The following is a 27,101-nucleotide window of genomic DNA, read 5'->3' on the forward strand; positions in this document are numbered from 1 at the left end:
GCATTACTGAATAGCAATAATTATGCCTTCATGGATAATGTTTCTCAAAATAATATTTACATTGTCTGAAAACGTTAATTTTTTTATATAAGTACGGTCCACACAATATCTTCAGGTTAATATTGAAGGTTAAGAATATGTCCACATATTCTTAACCTTAAATATCAACCTCGTAGATTCAGGAGAATATTATCTAAAATGGTAACTCATGTCTTAATATAATGAGCGGTATGTAGAAACAATCACATCAGAACTCTGAAGTAGCCTCAAGTAGGGTGGATTCAATTTCAATTAGTGAGTTTTAACTTACAAGTGTTGGAGTAACCGAAGAATTGTTTGGAAGTGTTTCAATTAAAGTAACATTTTTTTCGAGTAATGAATAGTCAACCGTTTTATTCGTCGGTGAACTCCTTGTTACTATGTCTTAGAACTGTGCAGAAAGCAATCCAAGATGTTAACTAAGTACAGGTACTCCTCTTCCAATAGAGCGGTAAGTACTGGATATCCTCAGTCTTGATATGGTCATTACACCTTCCATGTGAAAATGCAAGCGTAACTAAGGTTTGAAATGGTTATAACAGTAAAGTAAATTTGTTTATTATGTGAAAATTTCAGGCACCGGTGTTACTTCCAGTCTTAGCTTGGTGGAATGTGTAATAGCCATGTGCTGTTTGCATAGCCTATATATCATATCTAGGTAATAACGCCGCGTCGGGTACTTCTTTGGAAATTACAGTTTCCTATAGTATTTGGGTTCCTTATTAAGAATTTGCCGTTATTTTTGGGGGGTCGACTGCAATTAACCCCCAGGGGCAAGTACTAAACACAGCAAAATACATTTGACGCCCCAGTACCTAGTGCTAGTGGTATTCGCTGGAACTTTCCTTGCAGTCTGTGCTGAGTTAGTGCCTAGAATTACCATAAAATTATTATTAATGAGTAGAACTGATGAAAGTATAAATATTTCATAGATTGTGTGATGTGCCTTAGGTCTTGTATACCCATTCCATGCCCTTTCTAACGCTGTAATCCATTTTGACAAGGTAGAGGTAGATGAGGTGCTGCAGTCAGATTAGGTTATGAAAACCATTTAAGTGTTTAGTAATGGTAACTTGAGTAACATTGGTGATGCGTTTTTAATAGTACAACCCTCTCCCTTTGACTTTGAAATTTGTTTTACTTCAGGGTTTTTTTTTTGTTTCGAACGGGTCTGGCCTTCAAACCCATTGGAAATTATTTGCTTTTTAGGTAATTGCTCCCTTCCCCTACCTATAACCGTCAGGGGCCGGCACTGCTTCTTGGATTAGGGAACAACAGAAAGCTAGTATTTTACGACGGTTTTAGATGTTCATCCCTTCTAAACAAAAATATTGTTGAAAACGCAAAACTAAGTGAAATTACAAAAGGTGCTAAACTAACATAAGTTAGGGGATTGGGCACAAACCTGGTTTGGGTGACTTTGCACCCTGCCCTCCACACCTTACCTAACCTAACTTATTCTTCTTTCCCACCGTTATCCCTACATTAAGGGGTTGGTTGCCTGATGCGCCTTCTCCACGTCCTTCTAGCAAAGGCATCATCAGGCATGGTATATTGTTTGGCAAAGGGTTTTTACGACCACATGCTCATGCTGTCATGAACCACAGTTATTGGCAGTGGGCGTAGCCTTTTACTAAAAAGTAGGATTGCAAGGCAGCAGCTGTCCTTTTAGTCGCCTTTTATGACACACAGCACCTACGGTGGTAGTATCCTTACACCCCTACTACAGGATCATCACATAAACAAACCTAGATCTGTGTAAATTAAAATGAATAGGATTGTGAACTACTGTAATAATGCCTAACCTAACGTAGGGTGCTGGACCCTTACTAGGATGGGGGCTCTGCCACCCCCCCCCCCTCCCCCTGGAACCAACCCAGTTTTAAACAAGTAAAATTGAAAGAAATAGGGTCACAAAGTAACCTCGCATATCTGGCCACCGAAACCACCTGGAATTTCCCATATTCTTTGGTTCCCCACAAGAATTATTGGTTCCCACCAAGGAGCCAAACCAGATTTCTTTTGTGGAGTTTTACCAAAAAATATATATATATATATATATATCTGATTGTTTTGAGGGTCAGATTCATTTAAAACATCAAAAACCAGTGTAAAATTATAACTCTCGCCTCCAAATGCAGATGGGTTTATGTAATTAATTTAATTAAATACTGTGTTAGCTTATAGAGCCTCGGCAATAGCTAGATTATAATACACCAAGGGCAGATTTGTTAATGGTACCATCGTGCCGATTAGGTTTTGTTGCTCCTGTGAACAAGTATGTTTTACCCTTAACTAACTTTGGTACCTCTTTGACAGGGGGGCTTAACTGGCAGATTAGGTTATGATACCTCTTGATAACCCAGTGATCCTTATGGTTATGATGCTCCTCTGTCTTATTAATTTGTGATACAGTACAGGTTAAGGAACCCTCATTGCATATATTTGTTTGTTGGGGGGGTGGGGGGGGGCTCGCAGATGATCAATAGGGTTAAGGTTTCTCAGTTGTAAGCTTTGTTAATTGTGACCTTTGACAGTTAAATTACCATGCTCAAGTGACACAAATTTGAGAAGTTATTTTGACATGTTACTTCATGGTACTCTTGCAATAAAGTAGGTCAAGGTGCCCCTGGTACAGGTTTATTTAAAGTAACCATAAGAATGGTGAAGTTGTAGTGTTATATACAGTAACAGGGTGATGATAACTCTAGTACCATTGTGGCTGCTTAGTTGTGCTTGGTAAAACTAATAGAATAGCTCTATATAAGTTATTGTAATATTGTATAAAGTTATTAGACATATTACAAAAGATTATGTTAATAGACAAACTGATCCTTCACTGCATGCCAGGTTACTAGATATGTTACTCCTTGGTGACATTCTAACTTGTAATTGTATTATAGTAGACAGTCCACGACTAACAGCAAGGGTTCCATTCCAGTGGCGAAATTGCAAGTTAGTACTTACTAAGGATACTAGAATTGAGATGATGGAACAATTTTTGAAGTGTCTGTAGGCGTAAGGAATTAAATATCTGATACCATGTGCAAGTACTTTTAGGTGTGGAGGATTTTGGGAAAGCACTAGATTTTCATTTTGGACTGCTGTTAACTTCACAATTGAATTTTGCTCCACAAGCAAACCTAACAAGTATTTTGGTTAGTTTAGAGCTAGTTGTTGCCAGAAGAGTAGGAGGTTGAGTTCAGTCTCATTTGTCTCATGTTTAATGGATTGTTTTATTCATTAAGACAAATACAAGGATGATCTCCTAGTCTGACCTCAGTTTATCGATCAGTGTATTTGTTCCATTTTTCTTGTCATGGCAACATATTTTTGTTGTTGAAAGTATTTCAGCAAAACTTGGTACAGGGATAGACATAACTTGAACAAATGGGCATGGAAATTGTCAGTCTGTCTGTTAGTATGTCTGTCACACTTGCCTTGTCATCACAGCACCTCTTACGTTGTTAAGGTGATTTCAGTCAAATTTGTTGCGGGCAGATCTTACCCACACGTTTGACTGAAATATTCGGTTCGCTTGTGTGTATTTGTCTGCAACAACCGTGATCATAGCCCAAAATTTAGAACTAGAAGAGATAGTAATTTCGTATTTGACGTTCATATTCCAGTGATGAGGTTTCCCTTTATTATACATTTTTTTTTCCGATAGTGTCACTCTTGCCTGGTCATCATAACTTATCCAATTGAAGGGATTTCACCCATGGTACTGATGTGCATAAAAGGATTGTCCCTCACTCTGTCACACTTTATTATCACAACTCTTTCTCATGGTTGATAGAATTTCCACCAGACTTTGTACGTGGGCAGATCATCATACATAGATGTGTAAGAGGGGAGATTGTCTTGACTGTCTTATAGTATGTAACTGTACTCTTGGCCATGTAATTGTCTTAGATTTGCTTTGTCAGATTTGGTACAAAAAATACGTGGGCCATTGTCGCCTATCTATCTGTTTCTGTCTCCCCATACACAGCCTTAACCTTGGCCTTGACTTTTGAACTGTACTTTCAGACCTAGACTGTATTGTACATGCATGTTTCAGTAATAAAATTCTTGAAGATGCCACCAAGGTTAAAGACCTTGTGACCATAACCATGATTTTTATATTAAAGATAACTACAATCTGGCACTACCTTCCATAAAACCATACTAATGTCTTCGACTTTTCATCAGTTGGAATGCTCTTAAGTGATGCTGGTCAGTGATCGGTAGGGGAAATGAAGCAATACTCTCAGAAAGCTCGTTATTATTATTATAGTTGAAATTATCGATTATGCAATACAGTATTTTATCACCAACAATCAATTTGTCCCTTTCTCTCGCATCAGACGCCTTTGTAACCATGGCTCAATAATAATTAATGTGTCCTTTTCTCTCACGTTGGACGCCTTTGTAAGCATGGCTCAATAATAACAATCAATTTGGCTCAATAATCGTCCTGCAGATTTTCTCAATTTTTTTACCCCGCTGCTGTCGCGAATCTCAAGTGTGATGTGATGTGTAGTATGTAATCTTAACTACCACTTGAATGCCTCAACAAGTGATTTCATTTTATGTTCTTGCAAATTTAGTCTCATTTACTTACAATTGTGCATATAATCAGAGAGAGGGAGAGAAAAACTCATCACCTGGTATAAAAGAGTTTGAAAACTAACATATTTTCTGGTTTACATATTTACATCGAAGCTTAAAGGTTTAGAGAAGCTGAACTATTTCACATCCTTTTAAGACTAATGTTGTCTTCAGTTAACTTTCCGCTCACTAACTCGTTATCTGATCCACCAAGCAGCTAAAACGGTAGTAGGTCTAAATGTCGACAGTTCCTATTCTCTTCTTATCTTACTGTCCGCTTCTCCTAACAACTGTTTCGTAGTGCAACTTTGAGGTTTTCCTCCTGTAACACCTTTCAAACCTTTTGCTGTCAATTACCGCTTCAGCGCTGAATGGCCTTAGTTGCCCCAGTGCTTGACATAATGGCAAAAATGTTTATAAATCAAATCAAAATGTCGACTGACTAAATGTTGACGGTCATAATGTCGACATTAAGTATCAATGGACTAAATGTCGATGGGCGTTACTTTTTAAATACTATCGGACCAAGTACCTTAAGCTGCAAAGAAAAGCAAAAGGGGAATTGAACTTTACAAAAATAGTGAAGTGTAATATGAATATTTATTTAAAGCAACATGATAAGAATTATAAAAATCATTGAAAGATCCAATACGGGAATAACCATACAACACTATAAATTACGAGCCATTGCGCAAAAAATTCAATTGCGTTTTCAGTGTCATAGCCTTCAACGATGCTTTTCAACCTTGGCGTTTACTTCAGTATATTTTTTGTTCTTTCTCCCAACATCCTTTCCTTGGAACACTTGTTCTAGTATCATCTGTGTACTTTTTATGAAGGGAGTATCGAAGAATTTTTTTCTTCTGTTGGGTAAATCGCATTCATCCTCTTCTTGAAAGTATTTTGAAGCCATCAAGCAAGTTGTTTGTTCTTTGTAAATCATTTAGTAATGTTCTGTCATATCATGACCAGAAGTTAACTTCAAACTTTGGCCGCCTTCTTCTTCCACGCTGAAAAACGCCTAACCATGTCGTTAAAGTACTGTAGAAATCTATTTTAAATATTATCCGTTTCTTCATCGATAGATGATGTCAGTGTTAAAGCAATCATACACGTCGTCTGGGGGCGATAATTTAAACTTGAAGTTTTTTTTATGATACATAATTGCATTTTCAGCATTTATGTACTAACACTGCAAACCCAATCCTTGTACCTTTTGCTAGAGGCACTAACTTAAAAAAAAAAAATCCAGATATTTCAACTTCTGGGAAAAACTTTTTCACGCTATTGACGGCTGAACGTTCCAAGTCTACTGAAAATGGGTGCAAGTGATGAGTTTAAAGCTGGCTGAATATTATGTATTATGTCATATGTATTCTCATTTTTGAGAGTTGTAACACAATACTTAAGAAGAAGTCCCTTTTTTTTTCTTTTTTCCTGTATCATGGCGTTTACTGTGTAAAGCTTTTTTTCCAGTTGGAGCACAAGCGGAGCTGCCATCACTGACCCATTTTCTTTTTCCTTTAAGAAGCTGAAGATTCCTTGAGGTAGAATAAATATTCACGTCTTTAGTACTATGAAAATATTTTTCGGCGTAACTCTTAAATGTTCGTTACTAGTCACAGAATGAGGTGGTCTCATTTTTTTTTTTTTTTTTTACGGTACGAGCAAGTGTTTCCTTTTCTGAATGATTTTACTTTTGTAAAGCCTGTTATAAGCGGCTCAGTGCCGTGGTTGGTATGGTGTTTGCGTCCCACCTCGGTGGTCGCAAGTTTGATTCTCGGACATTCCATTGAAGAGTGAGAGGTGTGTATTTCTGGTGATAGAAGTTCACTCTCGACGTGGTTCGGAAGTCACGTAAAGCCGTTGGTCCCGTTGCTGAATAACCACTGGTTCCATGCAACGTAAAAACACCATACAAACAAACAAAGCCTGTTATGAAAAGTAGCAAACTGTGCAAAATTTACAGCACATATATTGACATAATTTTTATTTCTTTGCACCATAAGTTATTTGGTACATTGACATGTAAAAAGTAACGACCGTCGACATTTTGTCTATCGACCTTTAAGCCATTGATATTTAAACGATGTCGACATTTGATGTCGACATTTTGTCTGCGTACCGCAAAAACTCTCCCAGTATGACGCTTATGCTTCCACCAGAACTTGGAAGTTTATCATTTTAACAACAAAGATGCCATTAGAGCAAATTGTAATAAGCACGGTGTCCCATGTTTGTCTTTATAGCGCTGTCTCATGTTGCCAAACATTTTATATTCAAGCTCCCATATCGAACTTTAATTCTAGAATTTTGTTGTCTGATAGCCAGTACGTGTATAGAAAACTATGTGGTGAGTGATTACACTTTTAGATCTTACTTTTCTTGTAAGTTATTAATATTCCAACTTTGGTAAGACATATATCGCAAGGCACGTCATTCAACATTATCGTAGCTAACAGTACCATGTTGTTGATATAAGCGTAAACCTTTCATACCCAGTGTTAAAAACGATAATGTTCTTGAACAAAACTGTTTTGTTTGTGATATTACTGTAATTGAAAAAGAGATAATCTAGCGTCCAGGTAATACAAATCTTGCTGTAGGTATTCGTTCTCTCCTGTTGCAAGATATAATTGTTAGTTGCAAAAGAGATCTGATGTGGATTAGTGAGGGACGTACAAGAACGAGTAGGAATGAACTTTGACTGTTTTAGAATTTATTATTCCAGTTGTCCGTTCCACGGTTTGCTTTGTATTGAAACGCTTTGCATTATAAATGTAGATATAGTATTGGACTTACTTTATAATACCTTCGACTCCCTGCCTTCTTTTTCCAGTTAATAAACGCTAAATGAGAGGTGGTGATTGTTATTGTAGATGTGAACGTTCAGTTCCTTCAGATATCTTTGTTATCAGTGTTGCAATATTCATATCTTCATCTTGATGTCAACTAAGGCCGGTAACCTATTCTCTTTCAGGCTACATAGACTGAATTGATAGATTTCCTAATAATGGTAATTATAATTTACAATATCGTCTTAAGATTTCTGCTTGGCGTCTTCCATGAGAGCGTTATTTTCTTGGAGAGTTGTTAGTATCCGTACCTTTGAGTCGGTTCCTCATTCTTGTGAGGTGCCGAAAATCAGTTTTTCTTGTGCCAGAGACCCGTCGTCTCTTGAAAAGCAGATGTAATTTCGCCCTAAAGCGCCTGACTCCCGTACCTTACGATATTCCGGCTCATAACTTCAGGAAGAGATATAAAATCACGTGCTTTGTACTGTATTGGACAGACTTAATTTAGATGGAAAATATGCTCTGCTTACGCCAACAAGACTTGAGGGTATGCTGGTCTATTGACAGGCCTCTTACGCCTATTATTTCCTCCCTACTCTTGGCTCAGTACTGACGAATCTCATTAACTCTGTCATTGATCATCCTTCTACTTCTTTTTCTTCTCTTGCTGAAGCAACAACTTCTTCCTCCCTCTCCGTCAGCTTTGTTGTCTTCGTTTTATCCTCTCTCGTTTCTCTTCCATCTTCTTGCCTCCCAAGATTTATACGCACTCGTGTTTCACTCTTCGGCGTTCCGTGTAACTTGGGAAAATAGGAATCGTGCCTTTTCTCTCTCTCTCTCGTACGTGACAGGCAGTTGAGAAGGGTAACTCGGAATTTTTGAAAGGTCAGGTCTCTGGCTTTTGTGACTGGCTCAAAGTTCTCGTTCATTAGGAGTAAGGTGAAATAATGGGGTATTGCGCATTCTAAATCTTTTCTTTCTAGTTCGAGCTTTTACCTTTTAGAGTATCAATTAGACTTCTTCCCGGTTTTGTTTGTATGCAGTCAGGGGGCATTTTTTGCCCCTCTTCTTCAGGGCAAGTCCCATATTGCATTATTTGCTTGCTTTGAATATTCATTACACGTTTTTTGTGAATTTGGATATGAAAATGCTAAACTAATGGGCTAATCAGTAATGCCATCTGGTAATCTAACCACCATCGCTACATTTTCCTATTTGCAACTTGGCAGCAGTGAATTACATTCACCTGAATTGCGATCTGCTCTTTCCAAAGCGATTTTGTCGTTTCTTTTATTAGGCGACAGGTTAGTATGCGTCTTGTTAAGAGACTACGCCCGAACATTATTTTAATTACATTTTGGAGGTTTAGGTACTGAACTAATGATGTCCATAAGAGTGTAATAATGATCCGCATGTTTATGTCCATATTAGACACAAATTTTAAGGTTACTTTCATGTCGATGTTCACAAGTTTGTTGAACATTTAGCTGAAATCTGTACAATATATTGCCAAATTTCTGCGCTCAGTTCATTCATCTGCTGTGTTTAGGATATATGTGTGTAATTATATATCAGTGGCGGGCATAATGTGGTCCGAGTGGCCATCCAATGGCGTCTGTGCGGCCCGTTGAAGCATGCAGCAAATTAGAAAAAAAAATCAGTACATTTTTGTGATTGAACATCTATAATTTACAGTTTATAAAATATAGGTTTATACAGATTGAGATTAAATTCAACTTAATGAACTCCTTTCTCTGCTGATGTCGATCGAGCACCTGACATTCAAACTGATCATTCATTGAAGGAAATGTTTCACTAACCAACATTAGTAGAGTTTTACAAGTCGCTCTCAGTTCAGTGTTTTCCATGTTTAAGAAATTTTGCTGCCAGATTATTCTCTATTTTTGGTTCCGCTTACATCCGTGAGCAGAGTTTTTCCTGCATGAAGACAAATAAGTCCAAGAACGGGTCCATGTTGTCAGACACAACTGAAACGCAATGATGAGAGTCTCTAACAGCAACCTTGTGCCAGACTTGAAACGAATTGTAGAGCAGAATTGTGACCAGAAATATTTTTCCTCATTGAATTGCTTGTGATGGACTCTGAATTTGTTTGTTTTTATCAACCATGCTGTCTATTTGTTGTATTATCTAAAAGAGCACCGCCCGACTGCAAAAGGTGCTGCCCTTTGACTTTTCATGGCCCAATGATGTGGTCTTCGTGCTGAAAACTTTGGCCACCACTGTTCTAATATACATATATAATGTTCTAAGATATGATGGTTACTACAATGGGTTTCAGAGACAGTGCAAGCTCGTTTTTTGCAATAACTCTGTAACGAACGCTCGTATCAGAACGAGATTTTGCTATAGTGTATTACACCCACTGCCGTAATTTATAAGGGTATCGTGAATCACTAATTGTAAAGAATAAAGACACTTGTCGCTGTACCAAGAGGCAAAAACACCATCAGCCAGAAATGGATACGAACACAACAGTAAAAAGCTCCGCCTACCCTCTCCCCCCAACTCCACCGCCACCCCTGTCCTTCTTCCTTCCCTCATCTTCCCTTCTCTCTCTCTCTGAAAGTTGCTTCAGTTGAAACTTATTTTGTATTATGTTTCTATCTATCTATCTATCTATCTAATAATATACATTGTTGTATATGGGAATACAATCCACAATGAAGTAAACTCCTCTTGTAGTTTAAAATATATAGTTCTTGTATAGGATTAAAGCTTTCGACCATCAACTGTGGTCTTGTTCACTAAAGTGTGATATGTCACCTCAAGGAACTAACAAGTAAGAGCACAAACATTTGAAAAAACAACGGTTAGGTAACAAGCTAGTTCATATTATGAATGATCAGGCGGTTGAGCCCTCGTTCTTTCCAGAATTCAAGACGAATTCTGGAAAGAACGAGGGCTCAACCGCCTGATCATTCATAATATGAACTAGCTTGTTACCTAACCGTTGTTTTTTCAAATGTTTGTGCTCTTACTTGTTAGTTCCTTGAGGTGACATATCACACTTTAGTGAACAAGACCACAGTTGATGGTCGAAAGCTTTAATCCTATACAAGAACTATATATTTTAAACTACAAGAGGAATTTACTTCATTGTGGATTGTATCCCCATTTACTTAGAGGTTCGACATAGTACCTGACTTCTGCATTGTTGTATATATCTAACGATCCAGTTGGTTGTTAGCTGCCGGTTGACTGATTTATTTATGCATTGATTCGCTCATATCTCTCTCTCTCTCTCTCTCTCTCTCTCTCTCTCTCTCTCTCTCTCTCTCTCTCTCTCTCTCTCTCTCTCTCTCTCTCTCTCTCTCTCTGAAAGTTACTTCAGTTTAAACATATTTTGTACGATTTTTTCTATCTATCTATCTAATAATAGTTTACATTGGTGAATATATCTAACGATTCACTCGGTTGTTACCTGCCTGTTGACTTATTTATTTATGCACTGATCCGCTCATCTCTCTCTCTCTCTCTCTCTCTCTCTCTCTCTCTCTCTCTCTCTCTCTCTCTCTGTGTGTGTGTGTGTGTGGTAGTGGTACCTACTGTAAATGGTTATTAGAGTGGAGATATCTGAATGTATGGTGGAGCAGTAAAACGATAGACACTATGATTTATGGTAAAGCGACTGTTATACTTGTGGTTGGTTACCTTCTTCGTAATCCTCATGCGGACTCGGGTATCAGCAATATAGTACTTGTATTACGAAGGTGAAGAGGATATGGCCACCACGGAACGTAACTGTCGGCACGGTTGCAGAAATTCGTTTGTCACGCAACTTTTCAACTTTTTAAGCCATGAAAAAGGTGCCAACTGCCTTCATATATGGTTGAATAGGTAACTGGTTATAGTTATAGTTAATCTGTGTTACAAATAAAAATTGAGCCTCTTTACCGGAGATTCACTAGAGTTAAACCCTTGATTATACCGATGCACATATAACAGTAGCTTTACCATAAATCATAGTGTCTATTGTTTTACTGCTCCACCGTACATTCAGATATCTCTTACTCTAATAACAATTTATAGCAGGTACCACTACCAAAGAGAGAGAGAGAGATATGAGCGGATCAGTGCATAAATAAATCAGTCAACGGGCAGCTAACAACCGACTGGATCGTTAGATATATACAACAATGTATATTATTAGATAGATAGATAAATAGATAGATAGATAGATAAAAAAAAATCATACAAAATAAGTTTAAACTGAAGCAACTCTCAGAGAGAGAAGAGAAGGAAGAAGGACGGGGGTGGCGGTGGTGTGGGGAGAGGGTAGGCGGAGCTTTTTACTATTGCGTTCGTATCCATTTCTGGCTATTGGCGTTTTTGCCTCTTGGTACAGGGTTAAGTGTATTTATTCTTTACAATTAGTGATTCACGATACCCTTATAAATTACGGCACTGTGTGTAATACACTATAGCAAAATCTCGTTCTGATGCGAGTGTTCGTTACAGAGTTATTGCAAAAAACGTGCTTGCACTGTCTCTGAAACCCATAGTAGTTGAGTTGAATATAGAATTTAGGCCAAAGGCAGAGCACTAGGACCTATGAGGTCATTCAGCGCTGAAATGGAAATTGACAGTAAAAGGTTTTGAACGGTGTAACAGGAGGAAAACCTCGCAGCTGCTCTATGCATCAAGTGGCTGCAAAGAACCATAAGTAATGCCTACAGTGCACCGCATGAGGTCCAGTGACGCACTATCCCCTCCCCTACGGGGTGGTGGTTATTAGTAACTCGAACAATAAAAGACTGCTGAAGGAGGAAGTACATCTCAGGTAGTCCTTAAAATACAATTATTGCGACGTTTCAAAACACAAAGGTTTCATTTTCGAGCTATAAAGACCAAAAACAATAAAATTAACATTAAAAGCGCTAAAATACAAATACAAGAATTAATGCATCATAAATAAAATTGAAACTAGTTGTAGCAGAACCAACCATCGAGAGAAAGGAAGGACGGAAGTCAGAAGGAACAAACCACAAATGTCAAAAGGCAACAGTTCACGTAAGGTAAAGAGTTGTCGAGGAAGACTGCCCAGTGTTCAATTGAGGAACAAGCTGTTCAATAAACAAGGACTCCAGGATTGTCAATAGTTTGCCACTCGGTGCCCCTCCTAATATATCTAAACCTTTTACTGTCTGATGTTAGACAATTCAGGATTAGCAAGTTTGTTACCAGTTTGATAGCTAACGCCCTTATGGCAATCAATTCTGATCCTTCAAGCTCTTGTGTGGATCCCACGTAGGTCCCTAGATTGCAGCTAGGGCAATTAAACTTGTGTATAACGCAATTTCATCAAAGGGTCAAGTTTATCCTTGAATTTAAACAAACTACCTGAACTAAGTGGATTTGTTGGGATGATATTAAATCGGACATCTGGTATATAATCAAATAAGAGTTTTTTTAGTGCATCATAATTTTTTTTTCATTGATTAAAGTTACATTTCCTTAAAATGGAAGCTTAGGCACAGTAGGTAAGGAGACTTGTGGCATGAAAACTTTTTTTAAAAACATACTTGTGAAAAAGTGTAGTGGGAGAATAATTGCTTGTAAAATATTGACGTAAAAAGTCGATTTCATTGTGAAAAAACTTCCAACTAGATGTCAGTGAGAAGGCACTATATAGTAATGTGGATAGAGAGTTTAATTTAAAGCCATAAAAAATAGTGACTACAAAAATATGAATCTAGTCCTGTAAAAGTTCTCTTCCTGTAAACTGTAGTGTTAAAATAATCATACTGTTGTAAGACTAAAACATCTAGGAACGGTAGTTTATTATCACTTTTGCATTCCATAGTAAATTTTATATTTGGGTGTGCCCTATTAATAAAATCAAGAAACTTTTCGGCGTCATGCTTGAATTTAAAAAGCGCGAAAGTTTAATTGTGTCGCTTTTATTTTATCTTTGTTGCTAGGATGAGTAGTACTGATTATGAGTATTAGTTACGAAGACCACTTCACATTAAGTTAGGAATATAATGTTTGCAACTTAAGTGTCAGTGGAAGATCTTGCATGCATTCGAGTAAGCTAAAGGTCGGATCATACCTTGTTCTTTTTGTCGCATTTCCATGAAGAATAAAAGTCATTTTTAGATTTTGTTTGTTGTTGTTGAAAAAAGGTAATATGGAAAAGCAGTTGCCATTGTTAGCGTAAAAATATGAACATATACCGAAGCAATGGAGGTTGAGGGTTAACTGCTTTAACTTTTATTATATGAATTACATATTTTATAATGAACGAATATTTGTCATAACTTTGAACTTGGGTTATATCTCATGGCAAAAGGGGTATTTTACCTCTGATTCCTGTTAATGGATAAATTAAGAATTCCCTTCCATAGAATAATTCATTTCAAGTATGTGCCATTGAGTAATTCTATTTATATCCTACACTGAATATGTATTTCTATGTTCAAAATGATTACATCCAGATCTTTTACGTACGTATTCCAAATGGAGTAGTTCCTCACTTTTCCATCAAATTGTCGTTTCTGATGTGTAGAACGATTTATAATAATTACACCCGATTTTATTCTTGGCTCTCTAGCATAAAAAGCGTCAAGAGATTCTTCAATCACTAATTCCATTTTCATATTGTTTGCTTTCAGAGATTGAGCGGCTGCAGTCAGGCACGAGATCAGGCAAACCGGAAGACAGAAAAATGGCAGACGTCACCAAAGACAAAGCCATCAAACTGACAGTTCGCGTCCTTGTCCCCGTCAGAGATCATCCAAAGGTAAGGAAAAGAATATAAGTTTGTGTGTGTATATATATATATATATATATATATATATATATATATATATATATATATGTATATGCATATACGTATATATACATATATATATACATATATACATATATATATATGTATATGTATATATACGTATATATATATGTATATGTATATATGCATATATGTATATAGTACATATACATATATATCTATATATATGTATATATATATATATTATATGTATATATGCATATATGTATATAGTACATATACATATATATCTATATATATATATATAAATACAATATAGTATATACACATATATATCTATATATATGTATATATACATATATGTATATACACATATATATATATATATGTATGTATATACATATATATATATATAATGTAAGTATGCGGCATCTTGGGTATAATGTTTGGGTGTGTGTGGGTTTGGGTTTGTGGAGGTAGCACAAAGTTTAAGATGAATGTCGTGCCAAGAACGAACTCAATTCTATCGATGCAGTGTCTTTGTTCTTTTATTTCTTGGCTTATGCACCTCGTCGACATATGTCTGAATGATATCATAGATATATGTTCCTGAAATGTGTAGCACGTAATTGACCCAAAGCTCTTAAAAATGGAATACGAAAGATAAATTTGCTTGAAAGCGAAAGTAATCTTGAAAATGGAATACGAAAGATAAATTTGCTTGAAAGTGAGAGTAATCTTGTATTACAAATTAGTTTCTTTGATGTATTTTAAGAGTTTTTAGTAGTCTTTGCCTACACGCATACATACATATATGTGTGTATGTATATAAAGTTAACTGCTTTACATGGTGTGATCGATTTCAAATATGATATTCGAATCGAAATGAGTCCAAAAGGGCATAGTTGCGAATCAGGGTTATCCTAGTTGTTTTTTTCTTTTACAATTAATTCGTTGTGTGGTGAGTTATGCCCAAGGTATAGTGAATTTAATATTTGAGAAATAAATAAAAAAATGTTCGTGAGAAACTCATGATATATATATATATAATATATATATATATATATATATTATATATATATATTATAATATATATATAGATATATATAGATATAGTATACATATATATATGTTAATAATATATATATAATATATATATATAAGTATGTATGTATGTATGTATGTATGTATGTGATGTATGTATAATGTAGTGTGTTTGTGATTTTCCCGTCTCCCAAGCGACAAAACCCAGGTGTTCGCTGCATATTAATATATGCAAGATCCTTGGCCTCAAGGCCAGAATTTATATTAATGATTCTCAGACCATTCCAGAATTGCCATGGCCATAGACTAGCGGATGTGCAGTGAATTGGAAAAATTAAGTTTGGACTTGTATCTCAAAAAGGCTGCGTTTACGATGTACTACGTACATGGAAACACTGTTAATCCTGCATGGAGACAAACCCCTACCACGTCCAATGTACCCCATCTGTTTGACTAGGTTTTGGTTTTGGTCGTTTCTCCTACTGTTTTCGATACATTTATTTTTAATGGGAGCAGTTTTTCACAGCAAAAACCCATCACAATTTGTAGCTGATTAGGCATTCGCAGTAGGAACTTCCCCAAAAAACAAGTGGCCTCTATATGAGGTTTGGCACATCTCTCAAGACGCCGATTTTAAAAGAAAATGTAAAAGACAGAAGGAATTTAATTATAAAATGTTTTTAAATAATTTCTAAAGAACGTATTTCTTCACTTACTTGCAATTCCTTATTCTCAATATGCATAAAATATGCCATTTACAAAAATTATTGAATATGCTATTCATATAAAACATTCTTTGCAGCCTAGTGGATTAGACACCGAACTGCGATAAGCACATTAGACAGTATTTTATCCGTCACATGACAGATAACGTTTTATGACACATTCAGTATTGTTTTGTTAAACAGAATATGCCTTCATTAAGAACACATTGAATCATTCAGTAGCTACTTTTCAGCTAGGGCAATGCTAAATATCCTGCAAATGCTGAGTATATATATCATTATATATATTATATATGCGTGTGTGTAATATACGAAATATAATAGATATATATATATATATATCATATATATATATATACATGATATATATTATATAATATATATATATATATATATATATATATACACGCATATATATATATATATATATATATATATATATATGTATATATATATATGTGTGTGTGTGTCTGTGTGTTTGTGTGTGTATGTGTATCATCATCATCATCATCCTCATTATTTCAACCAGTTGTGTTAAGAGAACCCAATGGTTTTTATGTCCGGGTTTAAACTGAATGATAGTCCTTTGATTTTAACCATCAAGGCGAGAACTGAAGAGCGTTAACTCCAGGACCAGCCATTAAGTAGCTCATAATTACGTACACAAACTCATTGTGCATGCTCCATTTGAGCTTCTTTTTAATTTTTCATTTAAGAACTGGTGGTAACCAACTGATCTACTCCTACATTACTGTATATTAGTTCTCAGGAACTGAACATGTACGAGTATAGTATTGTCATGAAACTAGTTAAGGAAGAGCATAATTCATTTTTTTATATTTACAAAGTGCATTAAAACTCTCTCTCTCTCTCTCTCTCTCTCTCTCTCTCTCTCTCTCTCTCTCTCTCTCTCTCTCTCTGTATTTTCCCAGTTAAGGTTCTGGTCAACACTCCATTAGAGGGTTTTGTGCTGCGTTTTGTATTTCTGGTTTGAATTATAACGTTTCCATTGTTGTTGCCACTGCATTGTTCTCTTCTTTATTCCGTACAGAATATTTCCAGAGCTTTTTAGAGCCGCTCTTGACATTTCTCATATCTTGGGAAAGAGATCTTTTGATATAAAAATGTTGCAACCCACAGGTAGGAACGTATGAAAATGTTGGAAACTAGCAGCTTGCTTTTTATTAATTACCTTGTCGGTTTTTGCTGATCGAATTGTTATTCCAATTTCGTTGAATATCCTTATTTCATATTCTTTTTTTTTTATTGGTTATTAAATTCTTCAGTCTAATATTATTTTTTGTACTTGCATTATTATTTTGTTCACAAGTAAAACTATTGTGCGGAAAATTAGAGTAACTATTTGATTTAGTATGTGTGATTTTTTTATTTAGATTTAGGCGCATATATGATTTGTAATCCTATTTTATGGGAGCCGATGCTTTCTGTCGTCAAGATTAGTTTTATATTTTTTTGCGAAGCAGGAATTCCCAACGAAAAGGGAGAATTCTCGACTCTCGGAAAGGAAATGGTCATTTCACAAATAATACTCTCTTTGGGTTCGTTCGTTATTATTTTGTTAATAATTACTGTTCTCGGTACACTGAGGATTGCAGAGAAACGTTAGCAAAGTCTTTGTGAAAATATATATTTTTTATATTAATAACGTCGGGTACAACTAACTTTTATTTTAATTTATTGCACAGCTTATGTTATTCGTTACATAAATATATATATCTGCAAGTATGCAGTAGATTGAAAGTTTTATACAAATTTATAAATATTTTCTTTTGAAGAAATGTGCAAGTATATGTCACATGAAATGACACGAACGTGAGTCCATGTGAAAAGGGAAGTTCAGCTTTACGATGAAACGAAGGATACAAAGCGTGGCATTGTTGAAGGGTTTACTTGGCCAGGCACTGAGAAAGGGGACGCTTCGAACCGCCATCGGAATTCATTTTTCCTTTTAAATATATTCACTGGAAATATGAAAATGAATACCGTGCAAAAGGTAATTAATTTAATCGCGCCCTTCATACATAAATAAAGCTGTAGAGGCAGTCTTCGTCTCTAGAACAGTAACATTGTGCAAATGCTATTTAACCTCTCTCTCTCTCTCTCTCTCTCTCTCTCTCTCTCTCTCTCTCTCTCTCTCTCTTTCATTGTGTAAGGGCGAGCACGTTTTGCTCATTAGTTTTAGATCACAAGTTCGAACCGGAAGAGGAATGAAAGATCTGGGCACAAATACGCCTGTATTGACCTTAGTAGTGAACAAATAAGTAATGGCGAATCGACTGTTTTTGATCGTAGCCCGTGGTTGAATTATATATATAAAAAAAATATCAATGGTGAGTGATCATTGCTACCTTGCAATATTCAGCAGCATGCCATACAGTGTAACTTGGAATGCCTCAAGATACCCTTCTGGGTTACCTTATTACCATCGTCCTCGTACTTGGTGTTCAAGACTTTACTCTTGTTTTATCTTCGAATATCATTTGTTAGTTATTTTTGTATAATTTAATTTACTCCGCTATGTTTTGCTATCTTTTTTTATATAATAATTTAATATCTAGAAGCCGTTTCAGTTGGTAAGTAGTTGTTCATTGAGAGAAAGAACGAAGATCTTTCTTTGTCCACACTTTACCTGCTTACTCGAGGATGGACCCTCTCTCCTGAAAACTGAACTGAAGGTGTTGCCAATAAATTGCCTGTTTCTTTCGTGATACCTTACAGTGCGCCACTCGCCTCAATCTTGGGGGGTGCACGCACACACATACACACACTCCATCACCCCTTTCCTTCCTTGAAGCGAGCAATTTGTTGATATTATTCTGCTCTTTATTTCCTAGAAATTACGAAGTACAATAGGTGTTGGTCATTCTCCCGATGTTTTCTCAGAATTCCTGACTCATCTTTTCACCAATGCTAAACTTTGTCTTCGTATATATGGTTCACCCTTTCAGTCATAACATATGCTATTAAATATCAGCTTCCACCGTTTTGATTAAATATAAGAACAATAATTTGTGTGACACTGCTTTTCCAAAAGAGTTGTCATGGAAATTTTTCCGAGTCGTCTTCTCTTTCTAACCCTTTGCAGAGTTGCTCACAGCACCTTTGTCTGTTTGTGTGGTGATTTTACGTTGCATGGAACCAGTGGTTATTCAACAACGGGACCAGCGGCTTTACGTGACTTCCGAACCACGTCGAGAGTGAACTTCTATCACCAGAAATACACATCTCTAACCCGTCAATGGAATGCCCGAGAATCGAACTCGAGGCCACCGATGTGTCAGGCCAAGTCCATACCGATCACGCCACTGAAGCGCTTCTTCGCCTGTTCCGCGATAAACCTCATTTTTCATTACCATCATCAGCTACATTGACTCCATCTTTTTGGCTTTCATGTACCCAACATTTGTCAACACTTGTGTTCAGATTTCACCAGTGGGCGATATGTCTTGATTACAGAACGTCTCCAACGTTAGCTACTCTAAAATCTATCGATAACATCTTTTTAGTCTATTCCCCAAAAAATATTTATTACCCTTAGCATAGAGCCTCAGTGGCGTGATCGGTATGGTCTTGGCATGCCACCTCGGTGGCCGCGAGTTCGATTCTCGGCCATTCCACAGAGGAGTAAGAGATGTGTATTTCTGGTGATAGAAATTCACTCTCGACGTGGTTCGGAAGTCACGTAAAGCTGTTGGTCCCGTTGCTGAATAACCACTGGTCCCGTGCAACATAAAAAACACCACACAAACAAACAAAAATTTACAATAAGCAAGCGTATTTCTCATCTATTTTAACGTTTTTAAACAATGTAAAAACTTTAAATCGCTGTCTCCCAAATGATCGTATTCTACATCATAATACATACTCGGCACCCACGATATCATACCTCTGTCTGTATTGTAAGAATTTCTCCAGTTGCGTGAAGACCAACAACAGTTACCCCTCTTTACACACACATGTATTAGACGCTCCACATTCGCTCTTCCGTGTCTGAACCCACACTATTCTTCGCCCATTAATCTTCACGGTATGTCTTTTTCTGACAAAATCCTACCATACATAGGTATACTGAGTGAGATATATATTATATATATATATATATATATATATATATATATATATATATATATATATATATATATATGTGTGTGTGTGTGTGTGTGTGTGTGTATTATATATGTGTGTATATTATTATATATATAAATTACGTCCATATGTATAATATATGTATATATGTGTATATGTATGCATTATGTATATATATACACATATGTATGCATGTATGTACTTATATGCCCAGAGATATCTGAGGATGTTAAATCGAGTCAAATATTCTGAAACTCCCGACCCACAGGAAAACTTTTGACAAAGTAGTCCCTGTCCGATAATGGACTATTCTGGCCCAGTATGGATTTTTCCCTCCCTAACAGCAGCCTTGGCACGACAACGATTTCTTTATGGTCTCTTCAAAAGAACGATGCTCTTTCTTTGCTTTTCATTATCTTCACCTCTTGCCTCTCTGGTTCTCGATTGTCTCTCTCCCTACACTCTCTGTCTTTTACAAGTCATTGATCTGCGATTGGCTCTGTGGTGGAGGGACACTAGTCGGTTTTATGTACTACAGTGTACCTTAGCGATTTTGTACGGAAACTTTATATATAATATATATATATATATATATACCTATATATATATATATATATATATATATGTACATTTTTATACATATATATATATATAAATGTATATATACATACATGTATGTATAAATGAATCACTAAAGTTTGGAACGTGATAAATGCATAAATAAATGTATAAGCTCCGAAGGAAAGTGAAACACTGGAGCCGCTACTCTAGTGTTTCACTTTCCTCCTTGGCTTATACCTTTACACATGTATATATATATATATATATATATATATATATATATATATATATATATATATATACATGCACATGTATATATTATATATATATATATAATATATATATGTGTGTAATATATATAATTAGATATATATATATATATATATATATATATATATATATATATATATATATATAGTTAACAACTGATCCTGAGCCATATTACCTTCACCATTTGCTATTTCATGGTTCCTTTCAGTTTTCTTCGGTGTTTTTATGGAGTAAAAATTTGCCCTCCGAGGATTAGTGTATTTAGGAGAGATCAGTATCGTTGATGTCCCAGAATGAGCCTTTCTTGATGTCATTGAAATTATAAACTATAAACTATACTTTAGCTTTGAATCATACGTGAAGACATTCTTTTCTGTATATATATGCCTTAAAGGATGTTTCTTTTCTGAGTATGATAAATGATTTCGATGGTTTTTTTTTAACTGTTTTTATAAAACTGGCCAGTACTGAACGGTAGTTTTATACCAGTAGAAAAAACACTAATCTTGAAAACAAAATCCTTTATACTAATAGTACTAACAAAATCATTGATTGTAACTGAATTCATAGCAACTGGAAGCATTCAACATGTAAAATAGCGCCCTCTCCTTGTAGTTTCTTTTCTTTAATCCTTTTATCCGTTGCCACCTGAAACTCAAAGCATAGAATACATTCACTGGCAGGGCTAATGATGTAAACAACTGTGCTCTTTCAAATGTGCAGGCGGTAATAGGGAAGTAGAAACATTCGATCCTTTTGGAAGGCTGAGCAATGCGTTATCAGAATATTGGGGATTTATTTTTATTTTTATCATAAAAATACAGGACAGTCTTACGTGAAAAATTTTAAATATTATGGCAATGATTACAAGCTAATCAGATGTAACGCACGCGCGCAGCATTTGTTTGCTTATCTTACATATGAATTTTTTTTATTGAAATACAAAGCCACGAGAAACTATGAGTAACGAATTCAGTTTACCTTGGGAATAACGTACCGGTACCTACCCTAACTAGGATTTGAATCTGCGCAATTTTGCGTTGGTACTCTGGTGAAAGTAAGGGTAAAACAATGGAAACTCGGCTCCATTCAAGTTATCTTTTATTTTAATTCTTTTATATTAATCTAATATATCGCCGTCATTAAATAATATCGTAGCAGAGGACACATTTCATTTTTGTTTTCCTTTTTGCAGCATGCTTCTGGCAGACAAATTTCTAATTATTTCATAATTTCGAAAACTTAATACCTTATCTGTCTATTTTCCATAAAACCACTCTCGCCACCACGGTAAAACTAGAAGTACTTGTAATTAATTGCCCGCGTTTACATGCAATTACGTGCAAATATTTGTGTATATGCTTGTGGTTACAGCGCCGACCTCTTTCTCACTGATCTCAGTTCGAATCCTAGAGTGGGAGAAGAGTATCGTTCTTTTAGTTCTCATGTTCAGACTTGGATGGTTTCCAGTGAAAGATGTACCGAAAAACAAAACAAAAACGCGAAGTTCAGAGTTCATTTTGTTGGCCGAGTTCTGAACAAATAGATCTGGCGAATGTCATATAATAATAATAATAATAATAATAATAATAATAATAATAATAATAATAATAATAATAATAATAATAATAATAACAACAAATAATAATAATATATGTAGATATGTATGTATTTATTTTGTGTGTGTGTGTCTACACCAAATGACATCTTTATGAAACGCTGTCGATGGCAGTCTTTCATTTCCGGAAGTTCTGTTGGTGAAAGAAAAATAGCATTCGCGCTGAAGCTTGCAGATCTGAACGAGTCTTCCCAATATCATTTTCAAAAGTCTGTCGTAGGAGAAGAAAAGATTGTTGTTCTGAATAACCCTTTATTCGACCAATGTGACATGTGTAAACTGCATTTTCTTTTTGTCAGATGTATCTTGCTCCCATCTGTAAAGTGTGAATATCTCTCTCTCTCTCTCTCTCACACACACAGACACACACACACATACATACAATCATGGTGATCAGTTTGTGTCAGTTTCATAATAGCGTGTTCTTTGTTTATGCTATGAATTATTTCATTTTCTCACTCCACTCTGCTTAGTAAAGGGTCAGTTTCTGAAAAATGTCATTCGCGCATCTTAAGTCTTTGTATCCTCAATAATATTACTTCCCGGTGGTATTAAATATCTTGGATGTAGTTACAGCAGTCTCCACGAAGCCCTGTTAGATTATAAGCTTATTTCACACCAGAGAAGGATGAAGTAAAATCATCCAAAACTTCTGCAGTCATCATCTTTCAGAAGAATGCAAAGCTAACCGGTAATTAATGATTTTAAGATTAATCTGAATTGTTATATAAAAAATGTCTTATTTCTTATATAGGAGGGTCTGTTGTATTCATTTTGAATTAAGTGCATTATATGTTTTTATTATTTAACAATTAGAAGTGAAAAGCAAATTTAAAGTATGTGCCTTTTTAGACATCATTTTTCTCCCTCTATCCAGTTTCGGTACTTATCACTGTCACCCTTACTTAGTGTATTTACTAACTGTCGTGTCATGTAAACGGACTATCTTGCAGTTACAATCGTGGAATACATTTATTTTTATGGTATGGAAGATGTTTTGTATAACTTATTATATCTCATGTGCAAGAATGACATTTGTACTTACATGTTTGCATTTGTGCGTTTGTTTCCAGTCGTCCCCTTTAAAAGGGAAAGATTTAAAACTTCATGCCTTTTTCCCTTTTTCCCTTCTTATGATGCTTCTGTTCAGGTTTTCTGTGTTAATTGTTTATTTGTTAGGAAATATTATACCCCTGAAGCTTGATACACCAAAATATCTGCTCTTTAGTTATTTTGTATGGACCGTAAGCTACTAAGTCATTTTTGTTAACCTTTTTATTTTACAACTGCAAACTCATTTGCCTGTCATACAAACCTTTCAGCGTGGATCCTGTTCCTGAAATATTGACATTATGAGTTCTAGTCCTTCATTCAGCTTGGGACCTACGGTAACACATAAGCACATTGGTTGTCACAGTAACATGCAGTCTCATGGAAACAATTTCCCCATCCTTTTTATTATTTATGATCAAACCAGGTGCTGGATTTAGCCCTATATGTGTGTTATGGGGTCAAAGATATTCTCTCCCGGGTCATAATTTCAATCTAGCTTTCAGAGGTAAAATTAGTTTGATTGCCCTGCAACATTTAAAACTGCTCGTTCAGTTTTATTACGCAGGCCTCCTTAGAGACCATCCGTATTAGTATTATGTTCTTATTTCGTCAAACACAAATTCTTTACCCTGACTTTGTTTGACTTTGTTCGGTTAAGGCCACCAAAAGGATTTTTGTGAGAATGACAACTAAACAGTTGAAGACGGTTGCAGTATCGATTCCATATTCAGCCCTGAAGAATAATAAATTAATTCACCGGTCATCTTATCCATTGTTACAAACAATTCATCTGTATGGGGAAAATTTATTGACTTGAAACCACAGAACATGGGCGCTTCAGAAATCATGGAAGAGGCACTTGTGTAGAGGATGGAGAATGCATCAGGTAGCCTTCACTGAACGTGGCACATGAATACAATAGGCATGCTGATTATTGTGATGGCTACTTTATTAGATAAGGCATTACAGAATTACTAGTGCCGACGACCAGGTTGGCACTTCTTCCAGGCAGTCAAGAATGCGCTCTTTGACCTAATATCTCCTAGGAGATACCCATTTTCATTTAACGCTCACCAGAACCAACATATCCATAAAATATGATCCCATGTGGTTACCTTATCTGGCCTATCTTTTCCTCGGTCGGTTTATGTATGACTTGGCAATTCCCTTGCCTCTACCTTTGCTTGCTCTTTATGATGCCGTGTTATTTTAGAGAACAAACAAGAAAGGGAAATATATCTATCTATCTATATATATATATATATATATTATATATATATATATATATATATATATATATATATATACATATATATAATATATATATATATATATATATATATATACATATATATATATATATATATATATATATATATATATATATATAAAGCCTGGCGATTCTGAATATATTTTTCGAATTGAGTATCAATCTCATCGAGCGACGACTTTTCAGTAAGCATGAATCGGCTTCAGTAACTCCTGGAAGACTTGTGAAGCTCCATAGAAGTGGTCCTTTGAGACTTTGCTGTTCAAATTAAAGTAAAGGAAAATACGGCAAAGATTTCATTCCGATAGCTCTCGATAGATGTACCAATTGACTACTCTTCCCTTTCACTTTCACACTATTCCTTCTGCTCTCGTCTGTGATAAAATTCTTCTCAGTTCTTAGAGAAGAAAGGAAAAAGGAAGATATCTGTCATGATTGCACACAAGGCTCGCCCATAGGGGGCTAGTGCCTTCAGTGCACCTCATTCGGTGCACTGTAGGCATTACTCAAGGTTCTTTGCAGCGTCCCTTAGGCCCCTATCTGCAACTGCTATCATTCCTTTTACTGTACCTCCTTTCGTATCTTTCTTCCATCTTACTTTCCACCCTCTCCTAACAATTGTTTTATAGTGCAACTGCGAGGTTTTCTTCCTGTTACGCCTTTTAAACCTTATACTGTCGATTTCAGTTTCAGCGCTGAATGGCCTTAGTTGCCCCAGTGCTGGGCATTATGCCAAAATTCTATATGAAACAAAAACAAATACAGAAGGCTCAGAATGAATGATCCATATTATCATCCACTTTCTCGCTCTAACACTGAGTTAAGGTCTACTCCAGAGTAGCAGAGGTAACCAATATTGATAACTAGGCACTATTGGCACTTTTTCAGTGGACAAAGGAAGATATAAATTTCATCAATGATAATTTAAATCACAGTAAAAGCACTGTATAATCTGCTCCGGAGAGAATTCCAATCTGTTTTTAATGTCACACTTTATGTAACATGAATTTTTTTTTTGCAATGTGTTAGCCGGCAATATTTAGTATTGTTTACCACTTATCTCCTGATTGATAACAACACTATGCCCAGTGAACAGCAATAAATGCATGGCTTCAGAGATATATTGCACAGTCATATGTTTTGTGTAAAAGATATTCACAAAAAACTTCACTGTTCGAGCATTTGGGCTTATTTCATATATACTGTTTTGCAGAACGTATATCTTGGCCCGATTAACAAACAGATAAAGTACTTTGGATTTAAGTGTGCACTGTATTGTTTCATAATAATTATTATTTTGATCCTCATATGATGTGAATACTTGATGCAAAACTAAATTTAGAACACACTCACGTTTGTGTGTGTGTTTTATACACACACACACACATATATATATATATATATATATATATATATATATATATATATATATATATATGTGTGTGTGTGTGTGTGTGTGTGTGTGTGTGTGTGTTTATATAATATATATATATATATAATATATATATATATATATATATATATATATATATATATCATCATCAGGGGAACACATAGGGAAAGGCATCGTACTCAGGTACATTTATTTCGCCGACGTTTCACGACTCATAGTCGCATCCTCAAGGCTATAATTAAAGATAAACACACGAACATTAAAACTACGCACTGCATAATTTATAAAAATTACGCAATATTTAAAAATTCAATGAACATCAACATCAGAATGTAGAACATCTAAAAATTTATGAATCTCTAAAAACAGAAAAACATACTAAGCGCTAGAATTATGTACAGTACAGTTACATTAAAATTATTTAAAAATTACAGAAAAAACATACAAAAATTATATGTCTGTAAAAAAATTAAAAATAAATAAATAACACTAAAACAGTAAGGCTATTCTGTACCTTATCCTCGCAAAGGACGGGCAGTGACTGAGAGAATTTTAGAAAACATAAACATTAAACAAGCACTCTAGGCGATGAACAACTGAACAGAGGAGGATTGCGCATTTAAGGACGGAACTATCTTTTTTATCATAATGGATTCCAAGGTTGTTAGGTCGTTTTCGTTATGATAAAAAAGATAGTTCCGTCCTTAAATGCGCAATCCTCCTCTGTTCAGTTGTTCATCGCCTAGAGTGCTTGTTTATATTTTCTAAAATTCTCTCAGTCACTGCCCGTCCTTTGCGTAATTTTTATGAATTATGCAGTGCGTAGTTTTAATGTTCGTGTGTTTATCTTTAATTATAGCCTTGAATATGCGACTA

General features: G+C 35.5%; 1 protein-coding gene across 2 annotated transcripts in view; it reads left to right on the forward strand.

Annotated features, from left to right (window-relative positions):
• LOC135198799 (KH domain-containing, RNA-binding, signal transduction-associated protein 2-like) overlaps nt 1-27,101 on the forward strand; it is a 99,425-nt gene that overhangs the window by 30,878 nt on the left and 41,446 nt on the right. The window contains exons 1-2 of one of the 2 annotated variants that reach the window (XM_064226757.1): nt 258-490; nt 14,066-14,193. In XM_064226757.1, coding sequence (XP_064082827.1) covers nt 14,119-14,193 — 75 coding nt within the window. In that variant the 5' untranslated portion in view covers nt 258-490; nt 14,066-14,118. Of the gene's footprint in view, nt 1-257; nt 491-14,065; nt 14,194-27,101 lie in introns of those variants that run through there. The other variant, XM_064226758.1, reaches the window with a different exon arrangement.

This window comes from Macrobrachium nipponense, chromosome 22 (assembly GCF_015104395.2).
Source record: "Macrobrachium nipponense isolate FS-2020 chromosome 22, ASM1510439v2, whole genome shotgun sequence".
Lineage (NCBI taxonomy): Eukaryota > Metazoa > Arthropoda > Malacostraca > Decapoda > Palaemonidae > Macrobrachium > Macrobrachium nipponense.